This window comes from Microtus pennsylvanicus, chromosome 18, assembly GCF_037038515.1.
Source record: "Microtus pennsylvanicus isolate mMicPen1 chromosome 18, mMicPen1.hap1, whole genome shotgun sequence".
Classification (NCBI taxonomy): domain Eukaryota; kingdom Metazoa; phylum Chordata; class Mammalia; order Rodentia; family Cricetidae; genus Microtus; species Microtus pennsylvanicus.
Window position 1 is genome coordinate 35,199,150 of NC_134596.1, and position 21,117 is coordinate 35,220,266.

General features: G+C 39.3%; 1 protein-coding gene across 31 annotated transcripts in view; it reads right to left on the reverse strand.

Annotated features, from left to right (window-relative positions):
* Dlg2 (discs large MAGUK scaffold protein 2) overlaps positions 1 to 21,117 on the reverse strand; it is a 1,657,078-nt gene that overhangs the window by 623,835 nt on the left and 1,012,126 nt on the right. For 2 of the 31 annotated variants that reach the window (XM_075953003.1, XM_075952998.1), the window contains exon 1: positions 3,672 to 4,046. The exons of 27 other annotated variants lie outside the window; for them this stretch is intronic. In XM_075953003.1, coding sequence (XP_075809118.1) covers positions 3,672 to 3,794 — 123 coding nt within the window. In that variant the 5' untranslated portion in view covers positions 3,795 to 4,046. Of the gene's footprint in view, positions 1 to 3,671; positions 4,047 to 21,117 lie in introns of those variants that run through there. 2 more of the 31 variants (XM_075953007.1, XM_075953006.1) reach the window with 1 other exon arrangement.

A 21,117-nucleotide genomic window follows, 5' to 3' on the forward strand; every position in this document is an offset into this window, starting at 1 on the left:
GGTATGTAGGAAGGATGTGAGTCACTTCTTGGATGACTGAAGCTCACTCTGAGGCCAACAATTCTCAACTGACTAGTTCAACTTTTCTCCAACTTGGTTCTCTCCTTTCCTTCTACATTTTATCTCTGTGTCACTGGGCTTGCAATGGGCAGTGTACAAAGGTTTTCTGGATGTCAGTACAGAAAGCCTCTCTGGGTAGCTTAAGAGAAGCCCTGAATTCACTATCAGACTAATGGCACAGGAGAAGCAATGAGGCAGGCCAGATGAGGAACTTGCACTGAGAACTAAGAATATTGAATTAGATGAATGAATACCATTGCACCTGTCTTTGATTGACAAACATCTTGCTCCTAGTCTAGGAGCAGGATGGGGAGATGAAATGCAAGAATGTCCTGTGGAATGACAGACCCAATGACTTTACTAAATCCCAACGTAATGACTAACAACACAAAGGCAAACAATGCTGCAAACGAAAGGAAGAGACGGTAGGCACCATTTAGTCAAGAGGCAATGAGGTCTCTTATGAGTTGATGGTGCCACAAAGAAATGTCAGTGTCCCTTTGTAAAGGGTCTAGAATAGAGGCTGGCAGATATCAGGACGTCTAGAACATGGACATGAGCTCAACAAAATGATAAGTGAATAAAAAACCAGATGCATCTTTATGAAAAAGAGTACCTAAGTAGGGGGCTATTGTACAAACTCATGTAATCACTTTAATAAAACATGAAAGCTTTGGGTTTGTGTGATACCCAGAGATGCTAGGAGATGCTCCCTAATAGACTGAATAAGATTTTATGGAAGAGGTACACACGTCCCTGCATTCAATATTTATTAGTTTACATGGGCCAAGCGCTTAATGCTAAAAGATATGGAAATCCTTTGTTGTTATTTTGAATTCAAGGCTGTTGGATTTATCAGATGAACCTACCTGAATTGATTTTTATCCCATCACTACAGCCCATGATCTAATTTATGAATCAAGTGTTAAAATTGAGGGGTGTTACAGTTTGGTTTCCATCTTCTCTTCAGACAATATTGAGTTATAGGATACAGGTATTGGCTACTCCAGGGTTATTGTCACCAAGGGGAACTCGGGTTGTATGGTTGGGGGTGATCTTCTGGAAGTAGATTATACTATAGTTGTAGATTATAAATCAGGGTTAGTCTACAGAACCGGATTGACTGAAATACCATGCACAGTCATCATGTGTGAAATTATGATGCAGAACGTCCAAGATCCAGACCACTCGCATCATGTGCTCAGAATCCACACTCCGACAGTGCATGCAGGGAAAAGCATTTACCTGTTGGGGAACTGCTTGGGCCAGCTTCCCTAAGATCAGAGACACTGCTATACATCTATACTTCCTATACAACATTCATTTTGAAATATTTAACTTTTAAAATTATTAGGATTATTTTTAAAGGGGCCAATTATCTGAGCCAAGCAAACTGCCTCTTCTTTACTATGACAGAACTGGCACAGGATTTAAGATATCCTAAACAGTGAAGGGTATCATTACGCTGAAATGCCATGTGTAACTCTCTTTGTATATATTTGTGCATGCAAATATATTTGTATAAATATACATATTACTATATAAAATACATATCACAAGCCTGTAGAGTACATAGAGTTGGGAACAGAGTCCTTTTCTAAGATCCAAATTAAACTGACCAATCTAAAAGGAGGCTTAATTTAAAAAATATTCTCTTATTATTTTAACTCTTGTTATAGTTTCTTTTTTCATAAACTATGATGGTATAAATTTAATAAAGCTTTGAAGGCATTGGAGATTGTTTGAAACATTGGGAATTTTCCAGTAGCTTCACACCAAGATGGCAAATTGGTATGCTTGTGTGTGTGTGCATACTAGCAGAATCTGGGAACAGATATTGAAGTAGAAGGCAGAGCAGCTCATCAGAACTGACTGAAAGTTCTGTTCCACATAGAAGCATATTCCTTGTATTAAGATATAGCTGCCTATGCCACCAGCCTATCTGCAATGATCAGATAAGGAATTTTTAGGTTTTTTTCTACACTGGTTCAGATAGAAATAATTTTATGAGGTCAGTACAGACAAAATTACTGATAAAATACCATGAAGCAACTTGAAATTTCCAATCTTGAATTAGACTCTCTTCAAACGCTTCATAAGCCCTTGGCGTGTGACAGGCACTGGCTTAAATTCTGGGAGGAGAAGAATCTATACAGTCACAGAGTTCAAGGCAGAAGAACAGAAAATAAGCAAATATCAGTTCCCTTTTTTAACGTTCATTCTCACCTCTCTCTGAGAAATTACAAAATATCAGAAGACCAAGAATAAAATACTTAATTATATTTGATGGTAAATTAGAAGTTTGTACTAGCAACAACGAATGGGGAAAGCAATTGCATCTAAGAGACTGTTTCCTAAGGAGGAGATGCTGGAGGTTCATGGGGAATATCAAACTTTTCTTGGTAAAACAAAGAAAGAAGAGTTTGATAAACATAAAAGAAAACGTAATATACAGATTCTGGTTCAAAACAGAATCATTATAACTTCACATGGTCTGGAGAGTTTCCAGACACCGGTTTTTAAAATTCCTTACACACACACAAAAAAATGTGTCTTGTGCTGTTGAGATTCAGGATGGACCTATGGCTGTCCCGCAAGAACACAGAATTTAATTAGGTAAAACTTAAATATGGCAATCTTTGGAACATTTGGGTGATTCTAAACTGCAGGGAACATCATGATTACATCCAATATGAGAACTTTAAAAGCAGCCTGAACTTTAGAGAATACTTGGATTTTTTTTCCAATGGTTGAAAGAAGCACATCTCTTGAGCTTCTATGCCATGAGTAATAATTTATGGAGGAAGTTCATTATGATTTTAATAAGGATTAATTTTGAAGAATGTTCTGTTATTCTTCATTTGTCATCTCAAAACTCCCAAAGCACATTACATCAAAATAATCAACTACATTAACACTAATAATCAACTTCTTCAAGACCTTGTTCAAGTCTCCTTGATCTATAGGTCACCATCAGCCTCAACACCCCAGCTGGACAAATTGTAAGTAAAGAAATCATCTTTACAACCTAGAATAAGAAAAATCCATTCATTGCATCGTTTTGTGTCACCACCGGTTCTATCAGATATGTTTACAGATCTGTACTCAAAGCACCACTACTGAAGAAGTGATTTTACCGCTGAAGAGAGTCTGCAACCTGGAGTTTATTCAAATCAGCAAAGAACATAAAACTGAAAGCTGATTCATGACCTTTTGATCCATCTATCAAAACCACCTGGTCGAGACATTCAAGCCACTCTGGGTACGATTTGTACCAGTACCAGTAACTAGAATCTGCAGGTACCCACAAATATTAGCATATCAGTGATATACATTCCAACTTTAGGGCATGCCACTGATAGAAACTACTATCCTCATGCTATTAATTTGGATCGCGATTACTCTTTCTCACTGATCAAAGTTTGGTCACATTAAGAATCCGGAATTCATATAAAGCAGAAAGAAAGAGACTCACATTTATTCTGAGCAAGAGCTACAGAGAGGATATATCTTTAAGTATACAGAATGCTTTTTTTTTTTGTTCTAATGAAAAGACAAGAATGAATGAGATGAAATACAGAATCCCTAGGTAAATAAGCCATCTTCCTTACCGGAATGAATGCATGCTGCATAGCCTCTTCACATTGTTTCAAGGAAGCAATCGTATCCCACAAGAGCTGATAATTCTCAGCTCGGGAAGCACTCGTCCGTTTCATATCGAAAGCCGGTAACATTCAAACTGAGCTCAAAGAACCCAGTTGAAGAAGAAAAAAAACCCCGCAGATCTGTTACATAAACTTCTTAATTAGATCGGCTACACAAACTGCTATCTTAAGACTTTAGAAAAAAGTTAATCAGACCGTTTCTTTGGGGGGAATAACTGGGCATGGCTTGAATAGAGGCAGATGTTGTCATTGGGAAGTATTTTCATTCCCAGACTTGTGAGAAGCAATCGTATCAGAGTTCCCCTGTCTTCATATGGGTCTGGCAAAACTGCACATACCATAAGTGTGTGTGGGGGGAAGAAGTAGGAGGGAGAGAGCAGTGAAAAATACTTCTACCACAAGCTTTGGGTGGCAGGGTACAGAGGGAGAATTTGAGAGGAAAATGGCAGCAAATGGATAATATACACATGTGTATGTATCTAGGCAGGTGTGTGCACTTGGCTGCTATGTGAGAAACACATGCACACGTACAGGGTCTTTAAGTATCTCCAGCACTCATCTAAGACAGAACTGATATAATTCTTCTGTAGTGGCTTATCACCTTTCAACACCACAAGTTCACAAGTCAGAAAGCTTATGATATCAAGTAGGGCCAACTGTATATTTTAGATTTGAAAAGTAGTTAGAAGAACTTCATGCTGCTTTTGCATAGGAAAACAGTCATATTTATTTCTTGTTTTAGTTAGCATTCACAGAGACAATGCAAGGGAAGCCATGATGCTGTGCATTCTTGGGATCTAAGAGTTGTCTTCACAGAGCTAGAATGTGTTAATTCCAAAGAGATATTTCTGTGTACTTTTAACAACAAAAAGACTAGCATACTCACTATGCAGAACATGAATAGATTTGCAAGATGTATTATATTTTGATTTTCTCTCACCAAAGACAGCAGCCTTCCACAGTCTCCGCAGTTGCCAAGGGTTGGGTGAGGTAGGGGGAAAGCATTTTGAAGGAAAAGCAGAGTTGTAGCAAGATGGGAAGTAACACAGATGCTCAAACCTAACTTCACAGCCAACAGTGGCAATGTTTGTGGATGCACTGTGAGAGGGAGAAGGTGAGGGGAAAAAATACACAACATAATAAATACACCATGCATTCAACTGACCTCAAAATCCCAAATAGTGTAAAGCAAGGTGTAAGTGTAGGAAGGAGAGCACAGATGAAAGATTATTGCTGTATTATTTTTGGAAGCCCTGCATGATTTGGGTTACCTAGTTTTTCTACCTTTGTACCCTGGTGATGGTGCATTTGTGCACACTAATGTCCTTGTAGTATAAAAGTCCTCAAACTGTCTTCTCATCTCATGTATATATATATATATATATATATATATATATATATATATATAAAATTGAAATTGAAGTAACTGGAGGTACAACTGACTCTTCAGGACTTCCTACCCAGGAAAATTGGTAAGAAGATTGCCTTTCCTCAGCAATGTGGTCATACACCATACGGCTGTTGCCTTTAGACAGTTTGCTCTTCAGTATCAATTCAACAAACCTTTTCTTTTTCTCATTCATGGCGTTCTGTTCAGCTCACACCCACAGTCCCTCCTCTGCCTTTATTCCTGCCCTTCTCCACTCCCATCTGCCCCAGCCACATGCTGCTGCTTCATGCACCGTCGACTGGCCAGCCCACAACTTCCCCAAAATATTCCCTCACTAGTAAGTGTTCCGAATGTCTCAGGAAGTCTGAAAAATAAATGCTTTTGTTTTGAAAGTCATCTTCCAAAATCATATGAGCAAAACAGCACCATTATTTTAGAGTCCACTTACTGAGTCTTATTCATGCCCTTTGTTCAAGAGACCTTATGGATAATTTGACAAGAAGCTCCTAAAAGGTCCCATTTTTCTAAACCTTTGTAAAAAAAAAAGGGTGTTAGAGAATTCACAATCTTCCTGCAGAAAGTAAACACAAAAATATTCTTCAAATCTCTATTAACTCGTCTATTCACGTAATTTACAACCATATGAGGCAGCTCCTGCGTGCAAGACATTGTGATAATCCTTTGACCAAATGGACATGCAAAATGTTTAATCCATTCTTAAGGAATTTTAAGTGCAAGAGGTAGGATGACAGATTGGTATAAACAAAAGACAAGTCTAAAACATCTAAGCAATAAAGAACAGGCATCATAAACTAATCTCACAGCAATGGGAAACCAAACACGACATCACCATAGGCTCACGAAGACGCCACACTAGGCTAGTGCCTGAGGTTGAGAAAGAAATAGAATACAAAAAAGGCAATGTTTGATGAGCAAGCAGGTGTTGGACTGGCAACTTAAAGATGATTTAGCATCAGAAAATAAGGCACATAAATCTTTTTATTAAGATTTTAAAAGAAAGAAGACAAATAGTTGCTTATCATAACGATAAGTGCAGAAGGGATATTTTACAAAAGCTAATATCTATTCATGACTTAGAAGCAAAAATTAGAAAAAGGAACAAAATTGGAAAACGAAAAGCATGTTTCCTTACAGATTATATAAACATGTAGGCAGAAAATCCCAGGAAGTCTGAAGAGAAGCTACTTAAAGGTCTAAGCAATTTTAATAAGCCTGCAAGAGGTAAACTTAACACATGAAGATCAACTGTATTCTATACACTATGAGTAGACAAAAGAAATAAATGCTGGTTTTATCATGATAAAATGTCATAGAAAGATATATACATAAGCGATAAGCACTGAAATCTTTAAAGAGGTGTGTGTGTGACAGAGAGAGAGAGAGAGAGACAGACAGACAGACAGAGACAGAGACAGAGACAGAGAGAGAGGAGGAGGAGGAGAGGGGAGAGAGAGAGGAGAGAGGAGAGAGAGAGAGAAAGAGGAGAGACAAGAAAGAGAAAGAACCTACTACCAATTCAATGTAGAGACTTTCCCTTGCCAAAAAAGGACTATAATATTAAGTTATAATCCAGTCTTAAAGAATAAATTTCAAAGGTATCTTACAGTAATGATACAATGTATTGAAAATTGGATCATAGATTTAACACAATCCCAACCCACATCCCAGAAGTTATAAGACACCTTTGAAAAAGAAAATGAAAACAGAAGGAAGAAGAAGAGGAAGAGGAAGAAAACAAAATTAAACACAAAACCAACCAAACAAAAACACTGATGGCCAAAACAGTCTGGAAAGAACAAGTTAAATAACAGAGCTGCAGACAGAGAATCTTCAACAAAGACACAGAGCTATTCAGTGGAGGCAAGGCAAGCTTTTGAAGATAATGATGCTTGAAATATTGGTTATCCAATATACAAAACAGCAAACTTTAATCTGTGTATCTTTAGTCAAAGGGCTTATACACCTGCATGCAAAGTGTAAACGTTATTATGACTATGGGATAGGTATAACACCCAAAGCACAATCCATAAAAAAAGAAGAAACTGGTAAAGCAAACATGGTTAAATTAAGAGTTACTGTTATTTGAAAACACCGTTAAACTATTGGTCTAAAACAACAAAATAACAGAAACATAGCAATACAATAACTTTAATTGATATTTTCCTGTACTGAAAGATCAATGCCCTACTCAGCTGTTATCAGAGATGCTTTCCCCTGCAGCAGATGGGTACAAACAATGACCAGACATCATGTAGAGAGCGAGAGACATTAGAACACTCAGCCCTAAATAGAATGTCTCCAGCAAATGGCCCCCTGCCGCAGAGCTCAAGGAACCCCACAGAAGATGAAGTAGAAAGAATGTTAGAGCCAGAGGGGATGAAGGACACCACGTAAACAAAGCTCTTTAAATCAGCATTAGCAAAGGTCACATGAACTCACTATGACTGAAGCTCCATGGGAAGGACTTGCATGGAAATGCATGGCGTCCTCAGGGTCTATACTATGGCTTCTGGTTTAGTGTTTTTATGGGATTTCTGAGTGTGCAAACGAGTGGGTCTCTGATTTGTGCCTTCTCTTGGGCTCTTTTCCTTCTGTTTGTTTGTCTTGTCCAACATTGATGTGACAGTTTTTGTTTTATCTTAACTATATTTATTTTGTTGTAATTTATTATTATCGCTCAAAAGCCTGTTCTTTTCTAATGAGAGACCATAAAAGAGTGGATCCCGATGGGAGAGGAGGTGGAGAGAAGCTGGGAGGAGTAGAGGGAGTGAAAACTGTAATCAGCATATATTGTGTGAGAGAAGAATATGTTTTCACTAGATGGAAAAAGAGATAAGCCATTGAATGGAAGAAAATATTACAAATCACATATTTAATGATGGACATGCCCATGACATAGAAAGAGAACTCAAAATGCAAAATAGAAAGACAATCTATAAAAATCAACCTGTAGATATACAAGCATCAAATAAACATGGGGAGGTAATGAAGAGAGGACATTATTATGCAAACTAATTAGATTCATAATGAGGCACCTTGGCACACCAGTGAAATAGCTAAAGGTAGAGCACACCGAGTTAAGTTATAGAGGTTTGGAATCCTCATATACTGTGGCTTCATGTTCTGCTGTACAAGATGAAACTTGTACCTGGAGCCATTTTCAGGGCAAGAACTAGTGACCAGATAGGTCATAGACCCTTGGTAAGAGCCTAAAACTCTTATTCTGGTAAATAAGTGGTTCTCAATCAATGGGTCATGAGACCCATAAGAGGCATGTATCAGGTATCCTGCATATCAGAAACTAGCATTATGATTTGCAACAGTAGCAAAATTGCAGTTATGAAGCAGCAATGAAATAATGTACAGTTGGGGTCACCATAACATGAGGAACTGTGTTAAAGGGTCACAGCATTAGGAAAATTGAAAACCACTGTGCTAATTGGATATAATATTAAACTGACTCCTAATGACTTATTGTTCTATCAATAGATTAGTAAATCTCTCAGCCCTCATCACAGATGCATTTGCAGCTGACAGTGATTAACACAGAGACCCACAACTGATCAAGCTGTAGAGCATAAGAGACTGTGGGAAGCTCAGCCCTAAGGAGACATCTATGTCACACCTTTACTTCCAAAGGCTCGAGAATCATCACAGGAATGGGAACAGAAAGTGTACAAGCCAGCGGTTTGAGTAACTATACAGGAACAGTGTCCTTTGGACACCACAGGGCAGCTGTACATATGAACTCACAGCAGTTGTGACAGCATGCATGAGACCTTGGTAAGCTCTAGCCAGACAAAACCTCAACACAAAGAAGGGAGATGGTCATGAAGTCCACCCTGATCTGAGAGGTTCAGATTGGTAACTGCAGGGGAAGGGAGAGTCAGTTTTCCCTGGGAACTTTACTACAGCCTTGTAGAGAGCTACATAGCCAACAATATTTGGGAAACACAGGTTGGACTTGATGGTTATTAAAAAAAGAAGAGGATTCAAATTTGATGGGTGTGGAAGGATGGTTCCTGGGAGCAGTTGGGGTAGGGGGTGAAGATGATCCAGACACATTCCTCAGAATTCTCAAAGAGGTAATAAAGAAAAGTCCCTAAAATTTGGAAAAAAAAATCCTCTATTTGCAGAACAAGTTTTGATTGACAGCTGCCTTTCTTATTTAAACTCACATGTTTGTTCCTTTGCTCATCTCCTTGGTTCCTATTTGAACTGGATATCTAGGATATGCTGATCATCTTTAGTCACACATCTCTCAGACTTCACACTCCAGATGTGACCATGTCTTCTCCCCCATCTGATCAAATACGCTTCTCTTTCATCTTCCCCACCTGGTGAACACCAACTCCTTTCACTTAGTTGCTAAAGTGAGATTCCTTTCCTTCCAGAGTGTCCATAACCACTTCCTCTTGACATTCTGTGCTTTGGACTGGCTTCTTTTGACTTTGTCTGTAACCAATATTCTGTGTCATCTGCCTATCTGGATCCCAGCCCACAGGTCTGTTCCAGTTCTTGTGATTTGATGAATCCCATTGTCATGCTGCTTTCTAGGCAAATGACAGATCCTCTGCCTCAAATCTCTCTCTCTCTCTCTCTCTCTCTCTCTCTCTCTCTCTCTCTCTCTCTCTCTCTCTCACACACACACACACACACACACACACACACACACAGACATACATTATTATACAGTTCATACCTCTTCCCCACTCCTTCCCCATATGGCTCTCCCTATCACCTACTCCTAATCTCCTGTCTCCCTTCCCTCTTTATGCCTTTTAAAAAAATATCCCACTAAGTTCAATTAGTACTGCCTTGAAGCACATCTGCAGGGGTCATCAATTTGGGCAATTTAACCAATGGCCACCCTCACCCCAAAGAAAAGTGACTCTCCACCAATCGGTATCTTTAGCCCCTCAACTAGGGGTGGAGCACTGAGCACAGATGGTGGAACCCCTAAACAGGTTTGCCACTCTTATACCAGTGGACATACATTGCCTGGCTGGTCATTACGTTGAGTCCAGTGTTAACGAATATCACTGATGTCTTTTCTCCTTCAGAAGTCTGAACAGCACACTTAGCCAGCTAGGAGGAAGATTCCTGGACAGTTATAGGTTCAGTTTTCTATGTCCTGCAACTAAAGTGCACGGTGTCATCAACATACGGTCTTACTGTCTAGTTGTAGTGGTCAAGCAAGGGGCAATGAAATAACCTGTGTTGTTTTGGTGTCTTTAGGCCTTCCGGAAGAATGAGTCATGGGGAAGTAACTTGTGCTTGCTACTGAAATTACATCTAATAACTCACGTCTGCTGGGACCAGTACTGTTCGCCCAGGAATACTGGATGCTGAGAGTTTAAGCCAGAATGTGTGCAGGGGTTAGGGGAAATAAGGGTTTCAGGGTGGCTTAATAAAAACTAAAGATATGTGTAAGAAGCCTCCTGTTTTTTGGGGTTTTTTTTGTTTATTTGTTTTAATTTAGATTTTACTTCTGCCCTGCATTGGAGAAGACTTGGAATTCACTAGATGATAGTACTATTCCTATGCCTACTTGTGACAGCAGATATCACCAAATGTCACTGGGAAAAAAATATCATGTTCATTTGAGAACCATACTAACTTTTCATGACTTACAAATCTCTTTTTTGGCGACTTTCATGATTTTTTTCAAACTCCCAAACTATTGTGCCAAAAACATAGAAACCAGTTCAATTACTTACCTTTTATCATATATATACATATATATATATATATATATATATATATGTTAAAAATTCCAACACATACATATATGCAAACATACATATATGCATACATGCCCCCGTCAGTGAATACATGAGTGAATTTTGTTCTCAGCTACACAATCAGAATGAGAACTTGTATGCTTTAACTGAGGTAAAAGACGCATGTCATTTAAGTAGTTAAATGGAGGGTGCTGAATCATATCATTAAGCTCGGGTAAATATTGGGGCTGGAGAGAAGGCTCAGCGGGGAAGAGCATATACTACTCTTGTGTTGTAACAGCTTTTGGCTCTTAGCACCATGTCAGCCAGCTCACAACTGCCTGTAACTCCACCTCCAGGAACTAGATGCTGTCTACTGACTTTTGTCACAAACCCACACACAGATACTCACAGGAACACTTAATTTTCAAACTAAAATCTTTTTAATAGTAAATTAGATGGTTAGTTTTTATCAGTTTGACCCTGCTATTCCTGAAAGAGAGAGCTTCACTCTGTCATATGGGCTTACGAGCAGATTTGCAGTGGATTTACTCGAAGAGCAATGATTATTGACGTGGGAGGGCCCAGTTCACCATGGGAGGGGTCACCTGTTGGCAGGTGTCTCAGGTTGTATACTAAGGCCATCTAGGTGATCTGAGGAGGTCACAGGAAACAAAGCAGCAAGCAGTGTTTCTTTATGGTCCCGACTTCAGTCCCCGCATCCGGGTCTCTGCTTCTGTTTCCCTTCATAATGGACTGTGGCATATTAAGTCAAGTAAACCCCTTTTTACTCCACTGGCTTTGGTCAAGTGTTTTATTATAGTGATATAAAAGTAAACAGCCTAGGACAGTAAATCTCAACCTTGAATCTAGGTCTGAGCACATTCGGTTCTCTTACCAGTGCTTATTTCCCCACCATCACTGTGATTTTTACCCTTTTCAGAGTAACTTGCTCCTCTTCTTTGCAAGCCTCCGATCACTTTGTGTTCTCATAGTCTCTGCACAGTAATGCACCCCCAGCACTACTTGCAGTGCTGAAATCCTCAGAGCCTCACCGTGGCGTCCCATGAAGCTTTAATCCGATGCTTTTAAAGTATCATATCATATTAAATATGAGAGGAACAGCTAGGGCTTTGTGGGCAGGAGCAATAAAGGAGTGCTTTTAAAAATCAATAGTGAATATGCTTTCATGGTACCCTTAGCCTTGCGGCCACTCTAGTAAGCAACTTGAAGACGTAATCACATGGCAGGCTAAGAGACTCTGATCTTAACGAAGGCATCGCAGAAGTGTTAACTAGAACATAAAAGAAATTCTAAGGGTGGTTGATTAAAATTATCTTGTATTTCCATGCTGCCTAATATGGCTAGGCAGAAAATTCTCATTTGGAAACTGAAATTTTCACAGAAAGCATTTGCAGCATGCCCAATGCACTTCTATTTTCTAAGATATTAAATAAGGAGCTAAAATTTCATCTATTCATGTTTATCACTTCACACACACACACACACACACACACACACACACACACACACACACACACACATATATATATATATATATATATATATATATATATATATATATATGACATTTTAAGGACTATGACAACCAATGTGGTTTCTGAGTGAGGGTGAGTCATGATGCTGACAATGGGCCTGACATAGAGGTGCTCCTGGGCCACAGGGAGGAGTTGTTGGTTGGCTCAGGGTTGCCTCCATCCTTTAACTGGCACTAGATGGCTGAGGTTGAGGCCCAATCTTTCCCATTCTTCTGCAGAAGCACAGGGCTTAATTAGAAGCACAAGATCTGTCATTAGATGTCCCCTGTCAATATTCTAGCTCCATGGTTTTCAACTCTGTACTCACTGTGGTGTTACTCTATGAAAGAAACCCCATTTCTAAACTAGATTTGATAATAGTATTTGCAGTATAGGTTGGGGAAGGATTAATTGAATTGTTTCATATTTCTAAGATAAAATCAGTCAAGAATGTAACCATTACTGATTCTCTCTCTTCTGAACAGACACACAATTCTATGGCTGCACCACCAACATCTGTCCATATGCCACATTTGCATCATCTAGCTAGTTCATCAGCACCATTAATACCTAAGCTATATTGCTTTTTATTATCATATCAATATGTAGTTTGATTATTGCAGTTCATCTGTGATACTGGGTATGTTCTATCCATTTTATAGGCAACAAATTGAGATTGGACTAATTAGAATGTGTTTATGATTATATAGTCAGGGGAAAATCTGGACCCAAGCACTAGCTTCGTAACACTTTATTAGGACCATCAAATTTTCATGGACTCAGTTCTTGTCATAGTCCTGTTAAGATACCTAATGCATTCATTCTGCTAAATCAGTGGTTCTCAACCTTCCTAATGCTGCAACCCTTAATACAGTTCCTTTGGTTGTTGTGACCACCCAACCATAAAATTATTCTCATTGCCTCTTCATAACTGCAATTTTGATACCTTTATGAATCATAATGTAAGTATCTGTGTTTTCTGATGGCCTTGGGTGTCACTGTGAAAGGGTTATTTGACCCTCAGGTTGAGAATCTCTACTCTAAATAATACATTTCCACTGGGAAGTAGCCACTTGTCTCAGTCAGTGCTGCCAAGTCTCTAAGCCTCTGTCTCCCTTTCCCAGTCTGTCCACTTCTTTCTGCTTGTTTGTTCTTTCTTGCTCTTTCTCTTTCTCTTCCTCCAGATCTCCCACTTATTCCATTTTTCTTCTCCATACACATATAAACAGGAATAATTTTAGGAGAATTACTATGAATGCAGGATTAATATTGAATGTAGGAACTAAATTTTGTAAGGAGATGACTCTGAGCAGGGGAGATGCACCCGGATTGCTAGGCACGTGTACTGGGCAAAAAGGCAAGTGGATGGAGCTTGATTTAGAGAAAAAAATGTACTCAGAATAAAATGGTAGTACTTGGTTCTATTAACACTGCAGCAATAAAATGTTAAAACAAAGTAATACCAAAGGAAGAAGAAAAACCCCAAATTTCAATTCCTTTAACTATTTACTTCATGGATTTGGGGAAATGGATTGCAATCATCAAGCCTTGGTTTCCCATTTATAATTTATGAATGACCAATTACCAATATTCTAGGATTATTAGAAGGATTAAGGGAATATGTGCATTTAACTTTTTTAGAAGATGAAAAAGTGTTAAAATGTAAATAATTGATAGCTACCATCAATACCATTGTTACCATTTTTAGTGCTATTAAAAAGGAGAAGGAGAGGCGGTACATTTCTTCCTGTGATTAGAGCTGTGAGAACAGACTGTGTACAATGATAATATGTCTCAGGAACAATTTGGTAAATGAACAGAAAAGTAAATACTATAGCTACAGGTCATTCCAGTAGGCTTCTTTGCAAGCACAAAATGAGAGGCAGAGCCAGAAGAGGGGTATAATGCACAATTACAGCCAGAGATACAGCTGAGCCTCTAGCATTAGCACCTGCGAGTTCTAGAACTATCCATCCTAAAATTAAACCATTTCAGAATGTTAAAAAAAAACAACAACAAAACTCTTCATACTGGGTGGCATGTTGGGAATTATGCCATGAAGTCAAAAAAGTGACGTGGAAATTCTCCCAGTGTTGAAAGACTTGTACTACAGTGACAGATAAGTCAGCCCAGCAAATCAAGTGTAGTGACATGCCGTGGCACAAGTAAGACTCAGTTAGCCCACGGATCACAAACCTGTGCAACACGGTGAAGCCTGAAGTTCTACAACACACTGAAGCTTAATGGAGCAAATGCAGGTGTAATCTTGGTGGACTATGTATCGATGTCTTTTTAATCAGCAGTCTTTACATTCATGTGTACATGGGAGAACACGTGTGTGCACGCACACACACACACACATACACACACACACAGGAACAAAAAAGTCCTTAATATATGTCCAGGATTTTTGGAATACTTTTTATTCAGCATTAACTTCATTTAGAAAAAAAAAACATTTCAATGAAGACTACTAATTAAGGAGAAACGGTCTACTTTCCAGTATTAAAAAAGGAAAACTGCTGTCATGAAGATTTTTAATCATTATTATCTAATTAAAAGTTAATCCTTAGGCTTCTCATTTTTAAATTCTTTACAATGCAACAAAAGACCTCCCCTTTGAAAACCGGGAGACTAAAGCTCAGCTATTAGGTAGCACAGCTTCCATGGCAAAGGCACAAATGGAATGAAAGAACATTGGCTCAGGCTATTTTGAGGGAATTAGGAAAATTATAAAACCCTACCAAATCTTGACCTTTACTGACCTGTTTTTAATACAGCAAAAAACCATTATAGCATGGACAGTAGCGGCTCCAAAATGTAATTGCAACCCAAGCCTTTCATATTCAGAGACAAATAGTCTTTGCAGCTCAGGGCTATGCAACGCAACTCACTCTGCTGGAACGCGTCCAAACAGTAACAGGCCAATGGAGGACCCAGAAGTGGGTTCTTCTACATAGGTGAGTCACCAATATCCAAAGAAATAAGCAACCCTCAAAATCTATTTTATTTATATTTATGTTTATATGTATTGTCACTGTGTGTGCATGAGACATACATGCAGTGCCCATGAAGACTTCTGCCCCACAGCTGGAGTTACAGGTAGTTGTGAGTTATCCAATATGAGTGCTAGGAACTAAACTGGGGTCCTCTGGAAAAGCAGCAAGTGTTCTTAATGAGTAGTCATCTTTCCAGGCTAACAGTGACACACACACACACACACATGCACACACACACAAACACACACACAAATTAATTAATTAATTTTCTGACTGATATCTTCCCTTCCTCTTCTCTTCCTATTCCCTCCACTCTCTCCTCCATCCTCCCCCATCCTCTGTCCCTCCCAATTCTCTCCTCCTCTGTTTCTGCTCAGAAAGGGTCAGGCCTCCCATAGGTATCAACAAAGTATGGCCTATCAAGTTGCGATAAGACTAAGCACCTCCCCTTTATGAAGGCTGGGCAAGGCAACCCAGTTTCAGGAGTAAGCTCCCAGGAGCCAGCCAAAGCGTTAGAGACAGTCTCTTTCCCCATTGCTATGAGTTCCACAAGCAAATCAAGCTATACAACTATTACATGTATATGTAGAGGGCCTAGGTTGATCCCTTTGGTTATTGGTTCAGTCTCTGTGAGTTCCTATGAGCCAAGTGTGTTGTTTCTGTGGGTTTCCTTGTGATGTCTTTGACCCCTCTGGCTCCTACAATGGTTCATCCCTCTCTTCAGCAGGATTCCTCAAGCCTTGGCCTAATGTTTGGCTATGGGTCTCTACTTCTGTCTCCATAATTTATTGGATGAAGGCTCTCTGTTGACAGTTGGGGTAGTCACTGATATGATCACAGGAGAGGGCCAGTTTAGGTTACTTATCCATTATTGTTAGAAGTCTTAGCTGGGGTCATCCTTGTATATTCATGGCAGTTTCCCTTGTACCAGGTTTCTACCTGATCCTGAAAAGCCCCCCATTCCAGTCATCTATTTCAGTATTCGCTCTTCCATCAACCTCCTAACCCGGTGCCTCAAATTCCCATCCACACCCGCCCTCAGTCCACCCAGGAGCTCTCTTCTATTTCCCATTCCAGGGAGATCCATGTGTCCCCTTTGGGCCCTCCTTGTTATCTAGCCTCTGTGTGTCTATGGATTCTAGCATGATTACCCTTTACTTTATAGCTAACAAAGCATTGGTGGTTTAGTGGTAGAATTCTCACCTCCCATACAATCAGCCTTTTAAAACCATATTTCAAATCCTGAAGCCTGGTAGAGGAGGCAAAAGAGGATTACTAATCAAATACAGGGATGTCTACCCAGGCCTTACTAATTTACTCCGAGAGCAGGGGTTAAAGTTCTAATACCCCAAGCTCACACTGCGGAATGAGTGTATTCTCACCAACCTCTGCTACTTCTAATTTATATGTCCGATAGTTTTGGGAGATTGTGAGATGACCAAGGACAGAAAGACTAGAGAATGACAACCAGGTTCATAACGCATAAATTCATAACACTTAATTATTTTACACCCCAACCTCATTTTCATCTTCCTCCTATTTTTCCATTCCATTCCCCTTCTGCCCCCATCCTCCCAGTCCACTCCTCTTCTGAAAGGGGCAGGCCTCCCTGACCCCCCCTTCTTTTATAAGTGTATTTTTATAATAGGCTTTCTGGTTTTCATGAACAGGGCCAGCTAGCAAAATTATTTCCAACAACTCTGCTCAGTGCAATGCGGCTTTTCATCTATTATAAGCTAATTCTCAGGAAAGCTAGAGTACCCACAGCTGCGAGACAATCAAATAGGACCAGATGCCAACTCAGATCATGGCCTTCACTAAGCAAAGGCAATGAGCCTCCTAATGGAACAGCATCGTTATTCCAGATAGAGCTCTTTCTACAAATTTGCCTGTCAGGGCAGGTATGGTAACCATTTTCTCATATGGAGATTCCTTATTTCATAGCCATCTGACTTTATGGATCCTAAGTGGTCTATGGCTGTTAACTTAATTAAGAAATGGAGAGAAAACACACTTTGGGGTGTGTCTATGAAGACATATCCAAAAAGGATGAATGGAAGGAAGATACCCCTGAATGTGGGCAGCACCATCCCCTGGGCCGAGGTACTAGAGTTAATCAAAGGAAAAAGAGGAGAGAACCAGCTGAATGCTCACTCTTTCCCTGCTTCCTATTCTGCCCAGATGTGAGCAGGCCCCCAATCACCAGCACTAGGAGACCTTCCTGTTGCCACTCCCTCTGAACCATAATGAACTGTACCCACAAACCATGATCCCAAAACAAACCATTCTTCCATGAATCTGCTTCTTGACAGATACCTGGCCATCAGCATGATAAAAATAAGGCTGCAGGTTTACAAGATGAAATGAGAAGGGACAAGAAATGTGTGGCCCTTGCTTTGCTGTGGGTAAGGTGTCTACTGTCAGATGTAGTCTTGTGACTTTTCTGAGCCTTTATTTTCTCTAATATAAAAAACAGAGACAATAACACATTATCACAGGAGTCTTTTGAGGCCCAAATAAAAAATGGAAAAAGCTTTGGGAATATTTATCATATTTTTTATGACAGAGAAAGATAATTCAGTGTTTATTAATATCCATCAAGTAGTACCAGGTACAGCATAAAGATTTTAATATTCTGGTTATTTAATAAACAGATCCCAAGATATAGGTACGTGGTCATTTAGTGAGAGAAGGAAGGAGAAGACCTATTGACAAATATATTTAGGAACTTAAAGATTGTTATTTGTAGAGATGAACTAAAATCAATATTTTTCTATTTCCAAGGACAACACTCATCTCTCACAAAGCAGGAATTGGACTTTTGGTAGCACAGCAATCTAAAAGGTATGGTTTCAAAATGAATCAGCCATACGTTGAATTCTAATGCTACCGTTTACTCTGTGTTTCCAGGGTAACAGTAAGTATCTTAACCTCTTTGTACAGCATTGTTTTCTCATATAGAACTGGAGAAGAATAGTGATTAGCCCATATATTTTATGACAAATGCTAGGAAAATATACATAGCACATGCTAACCTACATGGAATATAACAATTGGTGTGCTAACTAGTCTTGTTTTATCCTTTCTCACAGTACACTGAAATAGCAAAGGACTTTACGATGTCTTACGATTTACTCTGAATAATCTACAATGAAGGACAAGGGAAATTTATTAAGGATTACTGAACATCCTCTGAACTAGTTAAAGGGTAGTTGGGTGAGTTCAGCTATATGAAGTGAAGGAAGTAAACGCAAACGTGCGATGGGAAAAGCTATGTCTAGAATGAGTGAGGTACCTATCCATAATGGGCACATCTACAATGCCACCCCTATACCCAAGGCTCAGAGAACATCATGGAAGAGGGACAGAAGATGAGAGAGCCAGAGAATAAGAACACCTGCTGCTAGTCTCTTCTCAACATGGCAGAAGTGCTATACCCATGACATCTCAACAATATGACTGCTTAAATCCTGCATACTGGCAAGACCAGTAAGCTCACCAAAGTCATTGGGGGAAGTTTCACAAGGACCCACACTTGGGTGTAGAACTATAGGGAATCAATGACTGTGGAGAGAGGGAGAATCAATTTCTTCCAAAGACAAGTCACCTGAGAGGTTGTCTAATTCCAAGAGGTCATCCCTAAACATCCATACATATTAGCACTATTTATATCATATTCTATGATAATAATTATAGAAGGAGAGGTCATGAAATTGAGAAGGAGTTGGGGATAGGAAGAGCTATGAGGGAGATGGAGGGGTAGAAATTATGTAAATATAAGGTACTCATGTTTGAAATTCTCAAAAATATTTTAAATATAGAACTTGAGTAAGGTCAAGGAATCAAAAAGTAACATTGCTAGTAGAGTGATGATTAAATACATGACTGGCAGCTGATCTGCACTCAGACTCCCTCCAAATGCTTCATATGATGGCATTTATCTCTGTTTTCATATATATATACACACACACGCACACACACACTCTGGAAAGCAAATATAATTCAGCTTTATAAATGACTTTCAAATTAAAGAGATACAGGGTTTGCATAAGAACAGTAGGGTAATTTGCCATTGAATACAAGGTATACAAGTAATTATCTAACTAGGCAAAGATTCTGTAAACTGATTTCTTCAGCTGTACCTTGGGAATGATCGTTTCATTTTCCCAGATATGTTATATAGGTTATATTAGCTCACATAACAAACTGGATATATTTCCATCCAAGTTCCTGGTACCCAGTAGGCCATCATTAAAATAAGTTACCTTCACTCAATTTCTTTTACTTAAGTACTGTAGAAAATATTGCCTCTCATTGTTCAATACCCACAAGGTTATACCAGGGATGTCTAACTTTTTGATATTGCAATATGACATTGTCATCTATGAAGATGTTGGCCGGTATTTAGCTATTCTGCAACCCAAGAAGTCCATGATCTGGACATGCTTGTCATTGAACTGTCTTGAGTACCAGTGAAGATTCATAATGCCCCTGCTTCTGCAGAACTTTACAGTCTAGTATTGTTGAACTAAATGAATATCATCTTCTGCCATCCTGGAATAAATATAGATTGCTGTAAGAATCTCCTTGGCTGGGTTATTTGGGGATCCAAATATAGGTAATGAGTAGACTAATTAAAGGCTTGGGCTTTAAGAAATGTCACGCTGGCTGAATACACAGGACTGGCATGACTTAAGAGAAAAGACAAGGAGAAAGGGATGGTTCAGGATGTGGAAGAACATTTGTCCTATCTAGGGATGGAAGTGAGGGACTTCGAAATGCTGTGCTATTTCCTTGCTTCCCTATCTTCATGGGAAGAAAACTGAACACTGCAGAAGCTAGGAAGCAGGAACGGAGAAGGATCGAGTTACTTCCCTCCAGGAGCCAAGAGCCTTTCTGGATGTCAATGTGAGAGGATCTTCACAAGGCAGAGCCATAGGGTCTCTGCAGGAAAAGCTCACTACTTGCCTGCGAGAGTAGAGATGCCTGTGAAGTGCTACAAAGTCTATTCGGCAGCTTGTTCTTGCAGGCTATTTTTATTATCAGTAATAAATCTTGTTTCCAAACCCCTTTTCAGAATGTGACATCTAGATGATTTCTAGTTTTGATCCTAAGATAAAAAATAGTTTATTTATTGAGCCTCATCATATTTGATAGAGAATGGATGCTTATGAATAGAGAACATAGTGGATTGAAAAAGTGGCAAGTTTCTATGGGTTAACTGATTAGGGAGAGAGTGAAAAGAAGTGCTTTCCAAGCAGGTCAGAGCAGGTGTATGGGAGATTTCTCCATCACACTATGAAATTTCAACTATATTATATAAACGGGGTGGGGTCAGTAAAGTACTTCAAACTGTAAAATGGTCAAGCAGTTTGTAGAGGGACTGGAAATGATACACATTCCAATGGTATTAGGGTAGATGTGTTTCATGCTGCATTTATTGCCAAAGACCAGTCTAAGGCTATTGGACTAGTACGCAGCAAGATCACTGCAAGGTGATTCAGCAATAAATTTCCTCTTGATCTCTACGTTTCCTCCAATTCAGTGAAAGAGACAATAGAGAAAGGTCACCATAGCTTCCTGTGAATTCATAATGCAGCAGTCTCATTGGGCCCGGGGTGTAGGAAAACTTGACGTAATGAGCTCCAACAGGAGGGATGTAAGGGAAGCTCAGCTGCTGCTGAGATGAAGAGATGATTATGTGGACAATCGAGTCCTCAT